The sequence below is a fragment of the Molossus molossus genome, unplaced genomic scaffold (genome assembly GCF_014108415.1).
Source record: "Molossus molossus isolate mMolMol1 unplaced genomic scaffold, mMolMol1.p scaffold_m16_p_9, whole genome shotgun sequence".
NCBI lineage: Eukaryota > Metazoa > Chordata > Mammalia > Chiroptera > Molossidae > Molossus > Molossus molossus.
This window is the reverse complement of record NW_023425403.1, coordinates 51141081-51160617: the sequence shown is the minus strand read 5'-3', so window position 1 is coordinate 51160617 and position 19537 is coordinate 51141081. Positions and strand designations below refer to the sequence as shown.

At 42.4% G+C, this 19537-nt stretch overlaps 1 protein-coding gene across 1 annotated transcript in view; it reads left to right on the top strand.

The window, feature by feature from the left end:
• NALCN (sodium leak channel, non-selective) overlaps window positions 1-18000 on the top strand; it is a 275008-nt gene extending 257008 nt beyond the window's left edge. The window contains exons 34-43 of the mRNA XM_036249837.1: window positions 971-1039; window positions 1972-2120; window positions 2978-3071; window positions 4664-4796; window positions 5475-5590; window positions 7511-7668; window positions 10753-10903; window positions 12239-12388; window positions 14868-14985; window positions 17352-18000. Coding sequence (XP_036105730.1) covers window positions 971-1039; window positions 1972-2120; window positions 2978-3071; window positions 4664-4796; window positions 5475-5590; window positions 7511-7668; window positions 10753-10903; window positions 12239-12388; window positions 14868-14985; window positions 17352-17545 — 1332 coding nt within the window. The 3' untranslated portion in view covers window positions 17546-18000. The remainder of the gene's footprint in view (window positions 1-970; window positions 1040-1971; window positions 2121-2977; window positions 3072-4663; window positions 4797-5474; window positions 5591-7510; window positions 7669-10752; window positions 10904-12238; window positions 12389-14867; window positions 14986-17351) is intronic.
• The last annotated feature ends 1537 nt before the right edge of the window (window positions 18001-19537 follow it).

The following is a 19537-nucleotide window of genomic DNA, read 5'->3' as shown; positions in this document are numbered from 1 at the left end:
GCTCCAAATTGCGATTGAAAGCTACTCAGTGCAAGCGGAAGAGTAGGGCAAGCTTCCTAATGTTAGATGTCCCCAGAGAGATCTCACACCAAAAGACCAACTTGCCTGTTCTGCCCCACTGCTTTTGTTCTTCTCCAAGGGCCTCTGGTCCTGGCAGCATGCCCATCCCCCAGTCGACTTTGCAGTGGACTGGTGTGGAGAAAGACACCGTCCTTGTTCCCATCCAAAGATAATTCCGTGTAGACACATTCGTTCCCTTGTACCTTACCAAAGATCTCACTGGACCCCCTCCCCAGGTGCCCATCTGCGACTGTTGTCAGTTGCCGAGGCAAGGGTCCTCAAGAAGAATCACGTTTCAGCATCAGCTTAATGCCACAGTTATTATTGCAGTTATAGTCAGTGGGAACTTTCTTAGTCATAAAGCACACCAAGTCATCTCTTGCTACTGATCACACACTGAATGTGTTTCTGAGCAGGGAGGACATCTCTGAAATCATTTTAGACTAATGGACCTGTGGCTGGCTGGTTTCCAGAGGTCTCTAGAGGCCTTTGGAGAGAAGAAACCTGACCTCCAGCAATTTTTTCCAACACCTGAGATCCCTCTGCCAGGACTTCTTTATTTCCTGTCTCACTTGAGTCCCTTGTGTTGCATTGCTCTCCTAGGTTGTTCTTGCTTCTCAAAGAAGCTGGTCACTATTTTATGCAAAAATAAGTTTTAAAATACAGAATTCAGCTGAGCAAAACAGAGTCTTAAGTTTCATTTAAGATTTAATTTTACAGCTAATATTTATTCATGAGTTTTGGCAGTGACCTTTTCAGCACCTTTTTTAGATAAATTTCTTATAGGATTTTTTACATTTTATTAAACTAATTATTCAGTAGACTTCACAGAAGACTCAAAATGAAAAATGGAACTGTAACAAGATCTTTTGTGCAAATTATGAGAGGCTCTCTTCTGTTTAAATTTCAGAATGCGTATACCTACATGATGGGCGCGTGCGTGATTGTCTTTAGGTTTTTCTCGATCTGTGGAAAGCATGTAAGTATACTGTGAAGAATAGCATCAAAGGTTGCGTATAAAGTGAAAACAGAGTGTTGACTATCTTCAACTGATCTTCTGGCCTTCCGTGCTGTAGTTAACAACTTGCTAGACATCATCAGTCCAAATGAGTAAATATTAAATATTAAAATGAATTGGAAGCTTAGTTATCTTGTACTGTGTTTCCTAACATTTATGTTGTTTTATTTACTCTTCATATTTGCTAAGTAAACTCAGTCATCCACTAGAGATAACATACCAGGCATAAAAGCAAAAGCCAGTGGTCTTTCTTAATACTTCTTTATTTATAGTTTTTATTTTTAATAAAGTTATTTTACTGCAAAGAAAAATCATCCTTCATGAACATTTATAATTCTGTGACTCCCTATTTCCTTATATATTTGTTAATGTTTATATACACATTCCACATATATTTTTCATTTTGTAAAGTACTATTTCTTTTTTTAATTCAGACATTGTGTCATATGCAATGCTCATAATCACACAATACATGATGGTATTTCGTATTTTACCATGGTTTAGGTTTGTTTTTATGAACATCTGTTGGTGGAAGAATCCTGAGTCTGCTTGTTACAGCCCAAAAATGTATAGCCCTTATCACAGAGAATCAGAGTGAAGGGAAGAGAAAACAGAAGGTTAAAAATCTTAGAGTGGAATACTTATTAATGTAACTGAAAAGGCTGAACAGTTTGATATACGAGTAGAATTTCTATCTAAGGGCCCTTGAACAACATTCAGTTTTAATAGCTAATAGGAAGCCAGTTTCAAATGATATCCTGAGAGGGTCACTCTATGCCAACCTGCTTAAAAGTTACTTACTGCCCATGTTCTCCGTGGCCTTCTGAAGGGAATACTCCTAGTTTCTCCCTGTCTCTCTCTCCATCCTTATCTCCGTCTCCATCTCCACCCAGGTGACACTGAAGATGCTTCTCCTGACGGTGGTTGTCAGCATGTATAAAAGCTTCTTTATTATTGTGGGGATGTTCCTACTGCTGCTGTGTTACGCTTTTGCTGGAGTTGTTTTATTTGGTACTGTGAAATATGGAGAGAACATTAACAGGTTGGTGTGTATTTATCCATCCATTCATTTACCCAGCAAACTTTTTCAGTAGTGAAGTGACGAATAAACATCTGAATGATTTTTTTTTGTCTATTAAAGATGAAGGGGAAGGGAGACACAATCAGTTAGAAATTAAAACAAACTTTTAAAAGGCAAATTTTAAGTGACATTTTTCTAATTGAAAACAGTGTACATGTTCACTTTAGACACCTTAGAAAACTCAGGAATAAAAGAAAATAAAAACATCTATAATTCCCTACCATGCAGGAATAACTGCTTCCAATAGTCTGGTGAATTCCAGCACTGTTTCTGTCCACACACTGCCAAAAAAGGGTACATTGCTTTTAATTAAATAATTTTGAGATGACATTGGATTTTTCTTTTTTTTTTAGCAAACCAAAGGAAGTTAGAACCCCTCCCCTCCAATGGTTATCAAGTAGGAAAAGCATTTTTCAAAGATTACCTTAAATATTGTGCAAACATCTCATAGAAAAGTCCTTCCACATCCAGTTCTCTACAGATGTGCCTTGTTGCAAAGATGACTTGACACAACACAGCTCCATCTTTTATAGCATAACCCACGTGAAAGAAGGAATTACTTTACATTGTCAGAGCTTGCTCCCTCCATCATTCAAGATGCATGGCAAGACATTGGTGGCACCTTGCTAGAGTTGGGTTATTAAGCCAGCTATACTTGGGGACAAGTATAAATAGCAAACAAATAAGAGGGTGTAACCTTTGGAAATGATTACTTGGCAACCAAATATGCTCTAAAACGCACGTCTTGGTGGTGGTACACCTTACTACTTCATGACCGCTATATTACATACATTCTGTTTTCTTTTTCCTTAAATTAGGCATGCAAATTTCTCTTCAGCTGGCAAAGCTATTACCGTACTGTTCCGAATTGTCACAGGAGAAGACTGGAACAAGATTATGCATGACTGTATGGTAAATATCTCTTCGTCACTAACAGTGCCTCATCTTAGAATCAGATGAAACTCTTTGGCCGTGCACGCTGGCGGTAGCCGCCTTGCTAGCATCAAGACTTTGTGTAAAAAACACATATCCTGGCCTTTTAGTCCATAAGATTGCATTCTTTTACGTTACATTGTATGGTCATACAGGAAGAGTACCCCGTGAACTCAACTTGAAGTGCTGTAGTTCTATTCGATAAATATGCGTTGTATGGGCATTGTTCTTTCCCTTCCACCTTAACATTTTGGCAGTCAAGTACAAACGGGAATTCCACTTCTTTAATTCAATTTGTTCAACAGATACTTGCTGACCCCCTGGTTTGTACTGAGCTCTGCAGTGAGTGCCAGGTCTTCATTGATTCCAAAGCATCTTCACGGAGCTTAGGTCAAGGGCTCTGAGCTATACTCTCTCTTCTCTAGTCTGATTCTTCATCTTTCTTCAGGTATCACTTTAAACATCAGTTCCTTCAGGAATCCTGCCTTATGCTAAGACCCCCGGTTACATGTTTTCACAGCACTCTATATTTCTCTTTTGTAGTGTGCATCACAATGATAGTGAGTTATTGGATTGATTACTTTATTTTACCTCTTTCTCATCCTCCAGATCAATGTTGCCCAACAAAATTTCTACAGTGATGGCCATCTGCACCATCCGATTCAGTAACCACTACCCATGTGTGGTTATTGAGCATTTGAAATGTGACCAGTTAAAATAAGGAACAAAATTTTAAATTATATTTCATTGTGTTTCATGTTAATGAACATAAATTTAAATAGCCACATTAGTTCATGGTTACCTGTTGGACTGCATAGCTCTAGGCTGTCAGCAATATAAAGGAGGGTCAGGGTCTTGCTTGCCAGTCTGCCCTCAATACTGGGCAGAAACCTAGCAAATAATAGGAACTCAAGAACTTTATGCATGAGTTAATGGGGACAAATCAAATATATTACTAAGCAGAATTAAATAAATTCAAAAATAAAGGACAAGCAGAATGCCATGGAAATGTAGAAGAGAGCTAGTCTCTCTGGCTGAAAGAAACCAGGAGGTTCCTGAGAGGTGTTGGCATTTTATTGAGCCAGGAATGTCATAACATCCCATAATGGTGCCCCAGGAATGAGCATCACTGGCTTCTCCTTGCACGATTTTAGTTATACACAATTTGTGTCTAACAAATCCTGCTAAAATCTTATCCCATTAATTAAGTCAGAGAAAAAAAAAATGTTAAAGGTCCTGCTGTTTGATGTTATGCATTACAGTGACAGATTATCTTTTGGGGCTAGTGCAGGTGGCAGACAGAGCACCTCTTAAAGGAAACCGGTTCATTTTCATTATGCTTCTAAAATGGCAATGAACTTGGGATTCCACAAGACTAAGATCATAGTATAAATGAAATTTATTTTATTTTTGCCACAATGTATCCCATGTATGCAGCTTTTGAGAGATTACTTAGAAATTAATTTTATTTTACATGAGTCAGGAATATGTTCATTAACTACAGTCAGTTAACAAAAATGCGTATTCTTCTCTGCTGTCCCTCTCTCCTCTCCCCTCCCACTGCCCCACAGGTCCAGCCACCCTTTTGTACTCCAGATGAATTCACATACTGGGCAACAGACTGCGGAAATTATGCCGGAGCGCTTATGTATTTCTGTTCATTTTATGTCATCATTGCCTACATCATGCTAAATCTACTTGTAGGTAAGTGATGTTCATTGCATATTTTTTAAATCTCTTTAAACCCAGGTACTTAGATAATTATGTATAATTTTCAAGTAATTATCCTGGATTGCTTGAGGTGAGTGTTTTGTGGCATTAATTATAAATTGTGGCCTCTCCATTCAGAAGCTGAAAAGACTTTTGAAAGGCATGCAAATGACAGTTGATTGCAATTTTAAGAGTTGTCCTATTTATTATGATTATTAATCTCAAAAGAGTTCTTCTCATGGATTGAGTTGAACAAATATCGGGGCTGGGGAGTTACCTTTATAGTCTCGAAATGTCACATTTATGTTTTTGAACGATACATGTTGTTCACCCAGCTGTGAGGCCACCCAGAACTCAGTCTGACCTTTAAAAACTGCCCTGGAGCTCCCCGCCACTCGAGTAGCCAGCTGGCGTGAAGGTCTGTACACACGGAATGTGTGTTTATGCTCATGACCCTCATGTTTTGGAAAACCAGGAGCTAGAGAACTGGTTTAGTCCAAGTGTAAAACATGCCAACTTGGAAACCATACTAAAAGAACTGAAAAAAATTTGGCTTATCAAGTAGCGGATAAAATTCGTTATTTACAATAGATGTTTTACATTTTCTAAAAAGTGATTGACTAGCATTAATTGTCCAACTACGCCATTTTTCTTTTTTTCTTCTTCTTTTAGCCATAATTGTGGAGAATTTTTCCTTGTTTTATTCCACTGAAGAGGACCAGCTCTTAAGTTACAATGACCTTCGCCACTTTCAGATCATATGGAATATGGTGGATGACAAACGAGAGGTGGGCGAGTGGATTGCTGCTTCATGCCCCACCCAAAAGAGGCGTATCGCCATGTCTCAAACACGGCTCTGTTGCTGGCAGTGACGTGTATTGAATTTTGAAGGGCCATTGGTGAATGGCAGAAAGCTGTCATTGACAAGCAGCAGAATATGCTAGGAGGGGAGAGGGACAGAAGAGTTCCCCTTCATGTCCTTTCCATCCACCCTCTTCCTTGGCCTTCAGAAAGTCAGCAAGAAAGGAAACCGAGGCAGCTCTGAAGAAACCAGCCCTGGGCTTGAGGCAGAAGGGATGCAGTTCAGATTACCAAAGTGATAGTATCGTACAGATTCATGATCACCTCAACCTCCGGGAGCAATCCTGATTACAAGTACAAAGGAGTTCAGTGATTTCTTGAAGTTATTACTTTTAATTATTTTGGACTTAGTATTTGACCATTTAACCATGAAGTTTACCCAAGATTTACTAGATTTAGCCAAAGCAGCAGCTGCTGCTTTCTCCTCCTTCTCCCCATTCTTCACTGTAGCAAACACTCAGGCATAGCTCTAGGCACGGGTGATATAGCAGTGAGCAAGATGGAAGGGTCTCCTGGTCTAATACAGGATTAAAAATTGAAGTGGAATAATAAGCATTATTATTTCAAAAAGCTATACACACTTTGAAGAAGGTGATAAGGTAGAGGGTGTTTGGAGTTAGGAGAAGACAACTTTAGCAGGGGTGTTCCTGACGACCTGTCTGGGGAGGTGCTATTTGACCCAATATCTAACAAATGAAGAAAGTTCAGCCATGGGAAGATCTAGGGGATGATAGTTTCAGGAAGCACTGACTGAGGGCACAAAGACCAAGAGGCCAGAACAGGCCGAGTAAATGGGGTGTCCTGGCCTAGAGCTTTCTCCACCCCCTTTGCTTGCTCTTTTTTTGGTCCCCTACTCCATCCAGGCACCAGTTTGGGGGGTTTCTTCTAGGACAGCAACCAGCAGTGCAGGTGTCTGACCCAGCTCTCACCGTAGCTGGACCACTGGACTGCCGCCTACAGGGACCTCTTTCCTCTGATCTGCGTATGGAAGACAGCACCACATTCATGGGTTACGATGTTAGCAATTGACAGGAACTCATGGCTCACCCATGTCCTTGCCCCTTGCCCCATGCCTAATTTAAAAACATGGCCAGGCTGGCATGGTAGGTTTTGTTGTCTGGGGAAGAGGGACACATGGAAGATTTTCAGAATCTGGAGCCGCTCTGACCAGGAAGATGGCAGAGCTGGGAACTCAGTTCTGTTTTAGTGGAGAAAGACTGAAAAGGAGTGATCATTTCATAGAACAACTTAATAAACATTTAGAAGTTCCTATTATCCAGACTAAGTGAGAAGAGGACCCCGTACGACGTGTATGCTTCCCTTTTCGTGCCAGCATGATGCTGACCCACTCAGCACGTGTGTTGGAGAAACACACAAGCAGAGGTTGAGTCAGGGGAACAGGCTACGGGGGAAAAGCCCGGTCAAGCCAGTGCCGGGTCCAGGACAGGCAGAGGGAGAGCATCCCGCCCTCCTTGGCTCCCAACGCCGCTGGGTTGTGAAATCCCACAGATCCAGAGGCACACCGACAGAAACTGTGCTCAGCTTTTTTCCCTTTTTTTTTTGAAATTTATTTTTTAATTACAAGACATTCACTATTATATTAGTTTCAGGTATACAACAGGGTTCCTGGACATTACATCCCTTACGGGGCGCTCAGCCTTTACGTCCCTCTGCTCTCGGCGGGCACCCCGTGCAGCCTCCAGGGAGCCCAGCAGCTTCCTTGCCACTCCGGTGCCTAATTTGCCGTCTTTTGAGAAATTGTTTCAGGTGTTTCGGTGAGAAAACAGAACCCCGAGCGAATCGTTATGGCCTGATGATGACTTTGAGTCCCTGTGCTCTGCCGCCAGGGGGTGATTCCGACTTTCCGCGTGAAGTTCCTCCTGCGGCTGCTGCGGGGCCGGCTGGAGGTGGACCTGGACAAAGACAAACTTCTGTTTAAGCACATGTGCTATGAAATGGAGCGGCTGCACAACGGCGGCGACGTCACCTTCCATGACGTCCTAAGGTACGAGGGGTGGTGCCCAGCTCTGTGTCCCAGAGCGGAACCGAGTCTAGAGACTGAAGCTGTGATCATGAAAGGCCTCCTGAGATCCCATTGACAAGCACCCTCATAACCCAAAGTGCCACGTCCACTGTAGCTATAAGACAAGGTCACACTTCTCAGGCTCCAAGTGGCCTTTCTCAGTGAACTTGAATTGGGTTTCAGTGGGTGCCTCACCTCGGCGGGGACGGAAGCAGGGCGGGAGATCCCCAGAAGTGCCCCTTACTGAATGAGAGCTCCTTCAGGGGAGAAGCCCAGGGCCCTCGAAGGCTCGGGCCCGCCCTTCATTGTTCAAGTAAGGAACTGGTCCCGGAGAGTTGAGTGGTTTGCTCACAGTTACCCGCCCTCTGCGGCTAAGCTGGAGATAAAAATCAGATCTTCTCACTTGTGGGACTGAAGGGTTTTCCTGGCGCACTCTGCAATGGGTGCCCCCAGTTGGCTGACAAACCATGTTTTCCAGACATGAGGTGAGTACCCAGACAGGACAGAGGGGCACACTGAGGCCCGACAGGCTCCCGGATGAGTTTGTGTGACTGCTGAAACAGAACACCATACACTGAGCGGTTTGAACAGGTCTCTTCTCACAGCCCTGGAGGCTGGAAGTCCAAGATGAAGGTGTGAGCAGGGTTGGTTCCCTCTGAGGCCTTGAGGGAGAATTTGTTCCACCCTCTCCCTTAGCTCTTGGGGTTTGCCGCCATCTTTGGCATTCCTTGTAAAAGCATCACCTCAGTCTCTACCTTCATCTTCACGTGGCAGTCTCCCTGTGTGTGTGTGTGTCTGTGTCCAAGGTTTTACTTCTATAAGGACGCCACTCCAGTATGATCTCATCTGATCTGAACTAATTATATCTGCGATGGGCTATTTTCAAATAAGACCACATTCTGAGGTACTGAGCGTTAGGATGCCAAAATATTAGGCAGGGGGATGTGGGGTGGGGATGATAATCTCAGAACATCTTCTTAAATAGAAGCCCATGGATAACATTCAGAGCACCATGGACTTGGAAAGGAAAACAATTACATACACTTTGTTTGCACTGATCACTCACTAAAATGCAGCATTCTTGCCCTGGCTGGTTTGGCTCAGTGGTTAAAATGCAGCATTTTTTACAATGATGAATGCAAGCAACAAACCATAGTAGTATTAACAATACACGTGTCACCCTAGTCAGTGTGGCTCAGTTAGATGAATGTCATCCCAGGCACAGAGAGGTTGCTAGATGATTCCTGGTCAGGGCACATGGCCAGATTGCAGGCTCGAGCCCTAGTAGGAGGCGTGCAGGAGGCAGCTGATGGATGTTTCTCTCTATCCTCCTCCCTCTCCCTCCTCTCTCTCTAAAATCAATAAAAACATATTTACAAAAAAAAAAAATGCCCATGTCTTTGTCATCTACAGAAATCATAGCTATTTTTAGGTCACATTGCTGCTGTGGCTAATATCTTAAAATATCCTTAATGCACACCAGTGTACTTATAAGTTATAGTGGTCATTTGACCTCAGCTAAATGTTATTGTTTAATAGAATAATAAAGATGCCCTTATGTTACTATACCACTCCTTTCAAAGAGAATAATTTGAGAACTCTTTTTGATACAGTTGGGGTCCTTTGAAATAATGTGTATTTTATTTTATGCATCTAAAACATTATTCTAAGAAATGTCTCATGGGCTCCACCGCCAAAGGGGCTCACGCCACAGAAAATGGTAAGAACTCCCTGCTCGCACCAGCTGTTTTCATCATGCTGCACGTAACTGACTTGTTCAATGGTGGGTAGTGTGTCACCAGTTTCAGGAGCACTCAGGTGTACAGAAATATGCTTAAGATTGGAATTTGAAAAAATACCAGAAGAGGAAGGATCTGGGGGAGTTCTCTCAAGGTCTCAATGTTACCCCCCTCTCTTCACTTCTTCCAGGAACAAGTGAAAAGGCAGAAAAAGATGGGGCAGAAAGCACACGTGAATAGCAGCAAAGGATGACAGCTCAGAAGGTCACTTCGTCCTTCCTTCCAGTGACAAATAATTTTAGGCTGAAAATATTTGCCACTAGAATGAGGCACCTAGACGTACCACTGTCATTAATAATTAATATTCAGGCTCTTTGGAACACAGTGATGCATCTAATACAGTGACCCCAAACAAGGTCAGTGGTGGCATTGTTGGCCCCTCCGTCTCCCTCTAGCCCAGTGTATGATGAAAACAGTTCAGCAATGATGAGATTCTTAATGAGACCTCGAATAAAGAAAGAACAAATGCACTTTTTTCCTGCATGGTAGGAAAAGTCTTAACAAAGAAGGATAACTGAACCCATGCTGCATGGGAGGGGCCTTTCAAGTGCCCCTGTGCTGGGTATTGGGCTAGGGAGATGGAACTGAGATCCCACTGGGTCCAGGCAGGGACACAGCACTAACTGGGATCCTGCAGCCATACCAGGGAGCGCCAAGCGCCAGAAGGGGTTGTATTGTCCTTTGGCTGCTGACCCCTCAGCCTGAACACATGAGTTGCCTTACTGCCCACGCAACACATTGGCTGTGTTGGTCTTATTTGCCGCCGTCTGGGTCTCTTGTGCCAAGGACTGGTATTGCAACTATCAGAATTAATGAGGAAGATCCAGAGGGACAAATGAGATCAATTGAGAGGGAAATGGTGGGAGGGAGGTGCATGACCCACAGCCAAGCATATTAACCATCACCAATCGGAGCTGACTGAAGAAAATAGAGAGAGAGCAGTTTTCCTTCTACATGGAACGTTCCAGAGTCGCAGCTGATTATCAGGGCGTAGCCTGGATCTTTTGTTTTACAAACACTTATCAGATACTTACTGTTATAAGCACCTAGGAAATATCAATGCACTTAATCATTTAATAATGTGGGTGCCATGACTATCCCCGTTTTACAGGTGAGAGAAGAGAGACAGTGAGGGGACATCACTAGCCCAAGCCATCCATTGTAGTCAGGGTGGCAGCAGAATGCTACCTTGGTTGGATTTAGATCTCTAGGAGTCTAAATCCCAAGTAAATCAGAGCTGCGATCACTGTTGTATCGCCCTCACCAGCATGCTGTCCTACCGGTCGGTGGACATCCGGAAGAGTTTGCAGCTGGAGGAGCTGCTTGCAAGGGAGCAGCTGGAGTACACCATCGAGGAGGAAGTGGCCAAGCAGACCATCCGCATGTGGCTGAAAAAGTGCTTAAAGCGCATCAGAGCCGTGAGTGCATCTGGGATTTTCTTTCCTCCTCAAGAGTTTCATGAACAAGAGGATTAGATCCTTCTGTGATTACCTTTACACCCCTTCAACTGTGTCAACTTCATCCACTTACAATGGTCAGACGATGATTCAGACCTTAACGCTAGTCCAAATTCAGCGGTACCCGCCTGTGCAGAGTCCATAAGAAGCTTCTGTTAAATCCCGTTTTTATAAAACAGTGTGAAAGTTTACGAAGAAGTTTATTGATATTAAAATATTTATGCTGTCCATTTATTAAACTCAGCTATTTAAACTGCCAAGAATCTCTACATATTGACTGGCAGCTGAATTTATGAAACTACTTTTAAATTGTTCCTAAAAAGTCCAACATGTTGATAATTTTGTGTGGTCTTTAATTAAAGACCACCTTTTCTGGGATTTTAATGATCTGTTTGCTCCTTCCTGAACTATAAGCTTGTAAGGTTTTCTAACTCATAAATCAATGAACATTTACTGTGTTCACATACACTGTGTTTACAATGGGCATTTCTATTGGGTAATTAACTTTATGAATGCTTTTGACTTATGCTTTATACACGGTGGGGGATAATCAAATTTATCACTAAACATTTATACATAACAGATTTTTAAAATCCTGTTTCTCAAAGCAACATCAACTGCAGAAATGTATCTTTCTATTAGATGAGAAAAGGGCAACAGAGAAACGAAACACCCCAATCTCCTGTAGCCACGCAGCTGTCACAGCTGGCCCGCCGTAGCTCTGCTACTTCAAGGGACAGAATCTGCCTTCCAGAGGCCCTGCGAGGGCTCAGGGAGCACAGGCCCCCACCGGGCCGCCCGGTCCCCGCGTGAGCCAAGGCAGATGGCCTGCCGCACTGGCCTGCTCCAGTTCCCAACCAAAGACCAGGAGGGTTTCACTTTTCCACCCAAAGCTCTCTGCCTCTTACAATTCAGAGGAAAGGGGCTATCCACACTGGCTTAGTGAGCACAGAATAAAATAAGAAAGGGGAAAAAAAAAATTGGAACACCAACTACATTAGTGATTTAAAAAATTCTATTTTAAATAAAACACAAGCTAGTATCAGTGAACATTACTCCAATTGTTATGCAAATGAAAACGGAAGGCCTAGCAATTCCTAAGCCTCCACGTCTTTCTTTATAGCAATCTGATAATTATCAGGGAAATTACTTACGGGTATTTATTTCAAAGTTCCTTAGAGGTCACCAAGCCTACAGGGCCTTTGGAGAAGAGAGAAGAAAATAAGATGTGACTGGTGGGGCAGAGGGATGTTGGGCTGATTTTTCCATTCCTAAAAGACAATCATATTTCCATAGAAACAGCAGCAGTCATGCAGCATCATCCACAGCCTGAGAGAGAGCCAACAACAGGAGCTGAGTCGGTTTCTGAACCCCCCCAGTATCGAGACGACCCAGCCCAGTGAAGATATGAACGCCAACAGTCAGGATAATAACATGCAACCCGAGGTACGGGCATGAGGTGTCCTTCATTCAAGGATAGTCTGTGCACTTTTAAAGTAAAAGATAAATTGGTTCTGTTCACGTAGCCATTTCAAACAAGGTGACAGTATATCTACTAGGAAGTTTTTACAATGAAAACAACAACAATTGGAACATAATAATCCCGGTTATATGTGTGTCTTTGCCGTCCCTGAATTGGTTGAAGTTATTTCAAAAGATTCTGATTTGAATGGGTACTAAAATAATGTTAATGCCCAGGATTTAATAATTCTCTTGATTTTTTTATTTTTTGGACTAGGGAGTTAACATCACGTCTATAAGGGCTTAATTTGAGTCTGGCAATATTCCATGACTTAGAATATGGTTTGCCTGAAGCCCTGCACTAGTTTTCCCCTACCACGTCATACCAAGTAGCAGTAAAATGAGTGAAAATGTGTGAAATTGGCCCTCAGCCTCCTTAAATAGTCAGACTCATGGAGAATGTGTTCTTCCTCAGCTGGGCATGAGAAGAGCATATGGAGTTTGGGGATGATTAACTTGAGGACCTCCTATTTACTGGGGCACAGCATATTTTCCTTTCCAAACTCACTCTACACGTCCATAAAGACACCACCGAGAGCTGCCAGTCCTGGAGAGCCCTGTGTGTGAGGAGCAGCTGGTGAGAGGTCCTGCCCCTCGTGAGGATGCAGTTATGGACCGGGTGGAGTTGATCCGGGTTCTGAGACGAGCCCCCTGGCAGCGTCCAGCTTCCGACTGCATAGTGACTGTCAGGGACCAGCGATAAACACTGAAGCCTGAGGCTTCCTGGCCCTGTGGGGTGCTTCAGGGAACCCTCTTGTTTATAGCCCAGATTTGAGATTTCATGTTGTTGGCTCCCCAGCCTATAGGAATCATCTGCCACTGATTACAAGGACTTGTTCAGGGGACTGTCAACAAAGGGGGACTCGGAGGCTTCTCCATTGGCCCTGCCACCTGTGTGCCCTGAGGAGGGCTGGCAGTGCCTCAGGAGTGGGGCTGAGATAAGATCAGGATAGTCTGGTGGGGCTGATGAGTCAGGGCTCTTCGGTTTAAGGTTAAAAAAAAAACCCAAAAGGTGCCCAAAACACCAAGAGGAGATATCGAAGCAACAGAAAGGCCAAGGTGCTGATAGGAAAGGGGAGGCAACGGTGAGCCTGAGTTGGTGTGTGGAGAGTCTCGGCATTTCTCTTAGGCTTCAGTCTCTTTTTATTGAATTTATTAGGGAACAGGTTTCACTCGTACCACTCGATACAACATCATCTGCACACTGCACTGTGCGTCCGTCAGCGCAAGCAAAGCCTCTTTATGCCCCCGTTTCCCCTACTTTGCCCCCCTCCCCTACATCCACCTCCTTTCCCCCACCCCCTTTCCCTCTGGCTATCACTGCACAATTGTCTGTCTATATATATACACATATGTGTGTGTGTGTGTGTGTGTGTGTGTATGTGTATACATTTTATTTTGCTTAATCCTGTCACCTTCTTTCATCCAGTCCCCCAACCCCCCTCCCCTCTGACAGCTATCAGTCTGTTCCATGTATCCATGCCTCTGTTTCTGTTTTGTCCACCAGTATATTTTGTTCATTAGATTCCACATGTAAGTGAGTGGCTTTAGTCTTAATTGGTATAAGCTTTGATCTCCTCCAGGGTGTATCACAGCTTTGTCTTTGGAGACTTTCCTTCCTGAAGCTCTAGGCATTGACCTGCAGTTGCAAGAGTATGCCTCGCCCCAAGCAGGCAGTGCCCACGGCCCCGCCTTCCTCCCTGGGATGCCACATTGGTGCTCTGGTGAATGGCTACTGGGTGTGGAGGGAATGTGGCCATGGGTGGAGGGTTCTTGGAGGGGTGTCAAGGAAGAGACACTCCCTAGAGAGTCGGGCCTCCTGTCTTCATGGTGTGCAGTGATGACTCTCACTGTCCTTGACTCTTTTTACCCATTTTCACTTTTCCTTTCCTCATTGTGGACATTATGGGTCCATATTGTTTTTCCTACTTGTTTCCTGTCATGTTTTCTTTCTTTTTTTTCCAATCATAGTTTACATTCAATATTATTCTGTATTAGTTTCAGACATACAGTATAGTGGTTTGACAATCATGTACTTTACAAAGTGTTCCCCCTGATATTCCAGTACCCACCTGGCACCGTACGCAGTCATTACAATATCATTGACTGTATTCCCTGTGCTGTGCTTTACAACCCCTGACCGTTTCATAGCTGCCAATCTGCCCTCCTAATCCCATCACCTCTCTCACCCTCTAGTCCGCCCATGTTGTTGCAAAGGTAAGGTTTCTTTTTAATGGCTTAGTAGTATTCCATTGTGTATATGTGCCGCAACTTTTGTACGCACTTGTCTATTGGTAAGCATGTTTTCTAACTTTCTTAAAATAAAGTGAGGATCCAGGCCAATGCAGAAAGAGGGGGGAGAGCACAGCATTAAAAAGGAACTGCTCCCTTCTCCCCCGTGCAGACAAGCAGCCAGCAGCAGCTCCTGAGCCCCACGCTGTCAGACAGAGGAGGCAGTCGGCAGGACGCAGCGGATGCTGGAAAACCCCAACGGAAGTTCGGGCAGTGGCGTCTGCCCTCCGGTACGTACAGTCCTTTCTCCGTTGACTGAGGCATTTAAAGGTGTTGATACTCTGTGTGTTTGGAATCTTAGATTTCAAAATACAGGTCTGCATATAAAAGTATTTACAGACATGAAAAATATATCTCCTTATCAAAGACATTTCCCTCAAAATAACTTTTCTAAATAGAACTATATTGGCCCTCATGTTCAGCTACTGTGGTTGAAAAGGCAGTACTTATTAACAAAGTGAGAGATCATAGCCAAGATCTAAAAAATAAAAAAAAAGATATAAAGATTTCCAAGGGCTTCCTGTGTGCATTCAATGTGTTCTCAAACACAGGCAAAATTTATTTCATCTAAGAGGAAGTGAACAGATAAAATCATTTAGAAAATGCCGCAGTTCTCAAAGAAGGAACAACCAAACTTATATAGTGCAATATGATATATGATATGATGTGATGTGATGTGATGTGACATGACATGACATGATACAATATGAGATATCAGTGCTGTAGTACCTCCTGTAGCCATTGCACGTGTTCCCTCATTTATCCACACAATCCTATTCCTTCCCACGTTCAGTGAGATAAGGTTTTTCTAGGGGAACACGGGGTTTGGGGGAGCCAGAACAATCCCAGTAAGGACACTCAGACGTGGAGGGGAGCAATGATCTGCACAGCCTGCTGTCCTCCATATGTGGTTTTCTCTGTTAATAACTGAGTCCACAATAAAGTAGGGCTTCCTAATGCTCTTCCATTGTGCCCCTTCTTCAGCCAGTCCAAGTGAGAAGGGGGATGTTGGAAACGCTTGCGCAGCATGTCTGTTCCACAAAGCAGAAGAGAGTATTACTTAGGTTTTGAGGCTGAAAGCTGTTCAGTGGATCTTAACACAAGAAAGGAACATCGTTTTTCATATCCAGGAGTTCACTGTTTAGGGAACAGAGAGAACCTAGCTTCCACCTGGTAAAACAAAGCTGAGAGTGATGGAGAACAAGACTGAGTAGGTGATGGGGTCAGGCCACGAAAAGCTTTAAATTACAGGCTGAATGGTTTCAACTTCATTCCGTAGGTTATTAAGTAAAGGTTTCTAAGCAAGTTGTGAAGGTTAAAATTTGTTCTTTAGGAAGAGTGACTTGGCTGCAGAATAGAGACAATGTTCTACTGCTGAGCCTGGGGGCAGGGTTTTAGGAGCCAGAGGATGATATCGTAGTCTGGCATGAGGTGACAACATGGCCAAAACTGGTAGCAGTGGTCCAGACACTGGAAGGACAACCTAGAAAAAATACACAGCCCTCGGCATTCACGTAGATGGATAAAAGAAAGAATGTTGCTGCCCTGGCCAGTTTGGCTCATTCGTATGTATTGTTGCAATTGAAGAATTTTCTTCTTTCTTAAGGTTGAATAATATTTTCTTTTATACACACACACACACACACACACACACACACACACACACATATATATATAACCATTTCTTTAACCATTCACCCATTGAAGGACACTTAGGTTGTTTCCATATCTTGACTATTATGAATAATAAACATGGAAGTGCAGATATCTCTTCAAGATACTTACTTTATTTCCTTCAAATGTATATATAGCTCCAGAAGTGGAAATTCTGGATTGTATGTAGTTCTACTATGCATTTTCTTAGATCATCTCATTTCATCTATTTTAATTCTCACAATAGTGCAGTGAGGACACTTGCATTCTCTTCCTTTTACAATTGAGGAAAGGGGTTTTAGGACATGAACTTGCCTTTGGCTACAGCTACAGGTGACAGAAATGGGATCCCAAGCCATAACAGTGGATCCCAAAGCCATGAGTGTGTCAACAAAGTCTTCATACTCACTGCTTCAGTCAGAGTGATGGATTGGCAAGGTGAATGCCCTGAGTAATTTTAAACATGTCCCCAATTTATTCTTTTTTCAGTTTATTAAACACACACACACAGTATTTACCCACATTATTCTTTTCATACCTTCTGCATTTCTTCCTTTCCCCTCACTATCGGCTGTACTGTCCTTCTTTTTCCTTTGTTTTTTCTTTATATGTATAATACCAATGAGTAACACCTCACACTTATGACACTTATATTTGCCCAAATTGGAACTTTAACTGATTTTTTTTTCTTTCAGTTTTTGTAATTATCTCAGAGTGCAAGAGGCAAGCAGCATTTTTTAATGGTATTGCTAGTTGTCCATGAACATAATTTTCAAGTCCATTATGAATACAAAGAACCAAGTGCTGGAAAAGTTTCATACTCAACATCTGTGGATAGGACTTGTTCACCAAAAGCACTGGATAGGAATAACATGATTTTTTCAGGAATGACTTGCAGCACAGTAAAACCATGTTGCTCATAGGACTTCTGTTCATTCCACAGCACCCAAACCAATAAGCCACTCGGTGTCTTCCGTGAACTTGCGGTTTGGGGGGCGGACGACAGTGAAATCTGTAGTGTGCAAAATGAACCCCATGACCGACGCGGCTTCCTGTGGCTCTGAAGTGAAGAAGTGGTGGACCCGGCAGCTGACCGTGGAGAGTGATGAAAGTGGAGATGACCTTCTGGATATTTAGGTGGAAATCAAAGCAAGTGGTGGCAGTCTAGTGGTGAAAACTGTTCTCGAATATGTTCCTCCATTGTCCAGTCAGCAATCCATAATTGATACATAATTTAATTCCAATTTGTCCTCCTTAGGAAGGCATAAAAACTGGTCGGTCAGAGCTGTGTATAAATGGGTTATTACCATGTGTTTGAGAAAATCGGCATAATGGCAGTAGAAATATTAGAAACTATTCCAACACCAGATGTAGATCATTCAACAATTCCATTTATTCTGTCTATGTAAATGAAAGTATATACTCATATGTGCTCTTATATATTATCACCACCCCTGAAAGAGTGCTAAGCCCAAAGTGGCTAATATTTATAGTACAGGAGCTATTGCTTTAGTTCACATTTTTCCCACTTCCGCTAGAAATATTTCTCTTGGGAGAATTTATTATTTACAATTGATCTGAAAAGGTCAGCACTGAGCTCATGCTAAAATGATAGTAGTTTTACCAACTACAGATTCTGAATTTTAAAAGTATATTCTTTTTCTCAAGTTATTTTTAAAAATACACACATGATATCTAGAGATCAGAATAAGTCAGATTCTGGCCTCAATCATGCTAATGAAATTGTTGCCTGCTTCCAAGAGAATTGTGTGTGCAGATACTAGGCAAATAATTTGACTCAAGGAACTAACTGATTTCTTTTTTTTTTGTTTTGTTTTGGTTGTGGTACGTGCCCCTAGCAGGAACCGAACCCGGGACTCCCTGGGCCTCAGGCCGAGGCTCAACCGCTGAGCCAAACTGGCCAGGGTGGAACTAACTGATTTCAAACAAACCTTATGGAAATCACTTGAGAGACATAGTTATGTAAAGATGTTTAATTTCTTAAAAAGTATCTTAATAATTGAGTCTAGCAAAAAGAGTAAAACAGTTCAGCTTATATTACAAATAATCTTTGCATGTGTGATCTATCCTTGGCTTTATTTATTTATTTTTTTACCCAGTATATGTCCATTTTGTCATAAGTCAGCAAAGACATTAAGAGTTGATCCCAATGCATCAGTGCTGTCTTTAATTCCAAATGACTCCCCTACTACCAGGATCTCCTATGGAAATAATGGTAACTTTGCAAAACCTTGCTCTGAACTCAGTCTCGGTGCCCATACCCCAACTGTATTTGTGTTCTATGGGAAAATTAAATGCAAAGTGATTACAAAGTACTGTTGGTCCACTTACACTGAGTCCAAGTCAAAGTATGTTTGGGCCTTTAGCTACATTATTCTTGATTGAAGATTTGCTGTTTAGATTATTTCTTTTAATGGAGTGATTATCTCAGTATCCTCTGGACATTGACCCCACCCCAGTTGCTCTATGATTTACTTTTCTTTGTGGAACATTTCTTAAAATAGCCAAATATCACATTTTTTCTGTATAACAATTGTAACAATTATGGTGACAGTCTATTGTTTATATGATCAATTGTGACTGTAAGATAATGGGCAATTAAAGTCGGTGCAGCTGAAAGGATTTTATTTTGTGTTGTGTTCATTTGGCATTTACTTTTTGTACATAATAAAATGAAATAAATACTGAATTTGTAAAAGAATTTTCTCTGAGTTGATTATCTTTTCTAAACCCTTTTCTTTCGTGTATGGGGGAAGGGGGCCAAGTAGCTAAGGGCCACTAGATTGCTGGCACTTTGAAAACTCTGTATCTGAATGTTTTGTCTATAACTAGTTGGCAAAAGTGCTATCCCTGATATTCATTTCAGCTCAGCTCCTAAGCCAGAATGTTCCTTTCACATTTTTGCCCATAAGGCTGAGCAAATACCCTGTACCTTCCAAACCCATAACAAAGCAGACAAGGATCTGACATGGCCAGGGCATGGGTCTTTGCTAGTGCATGAAAATCTTTTTTTTTTCCTCTCTTTTGGCTCATTACACTTTAGCTCAATACAGCTTTATTCTCACAAAACTGCTGAGCCCTTCCTAAAACGTCTGTAATTGATGTTCA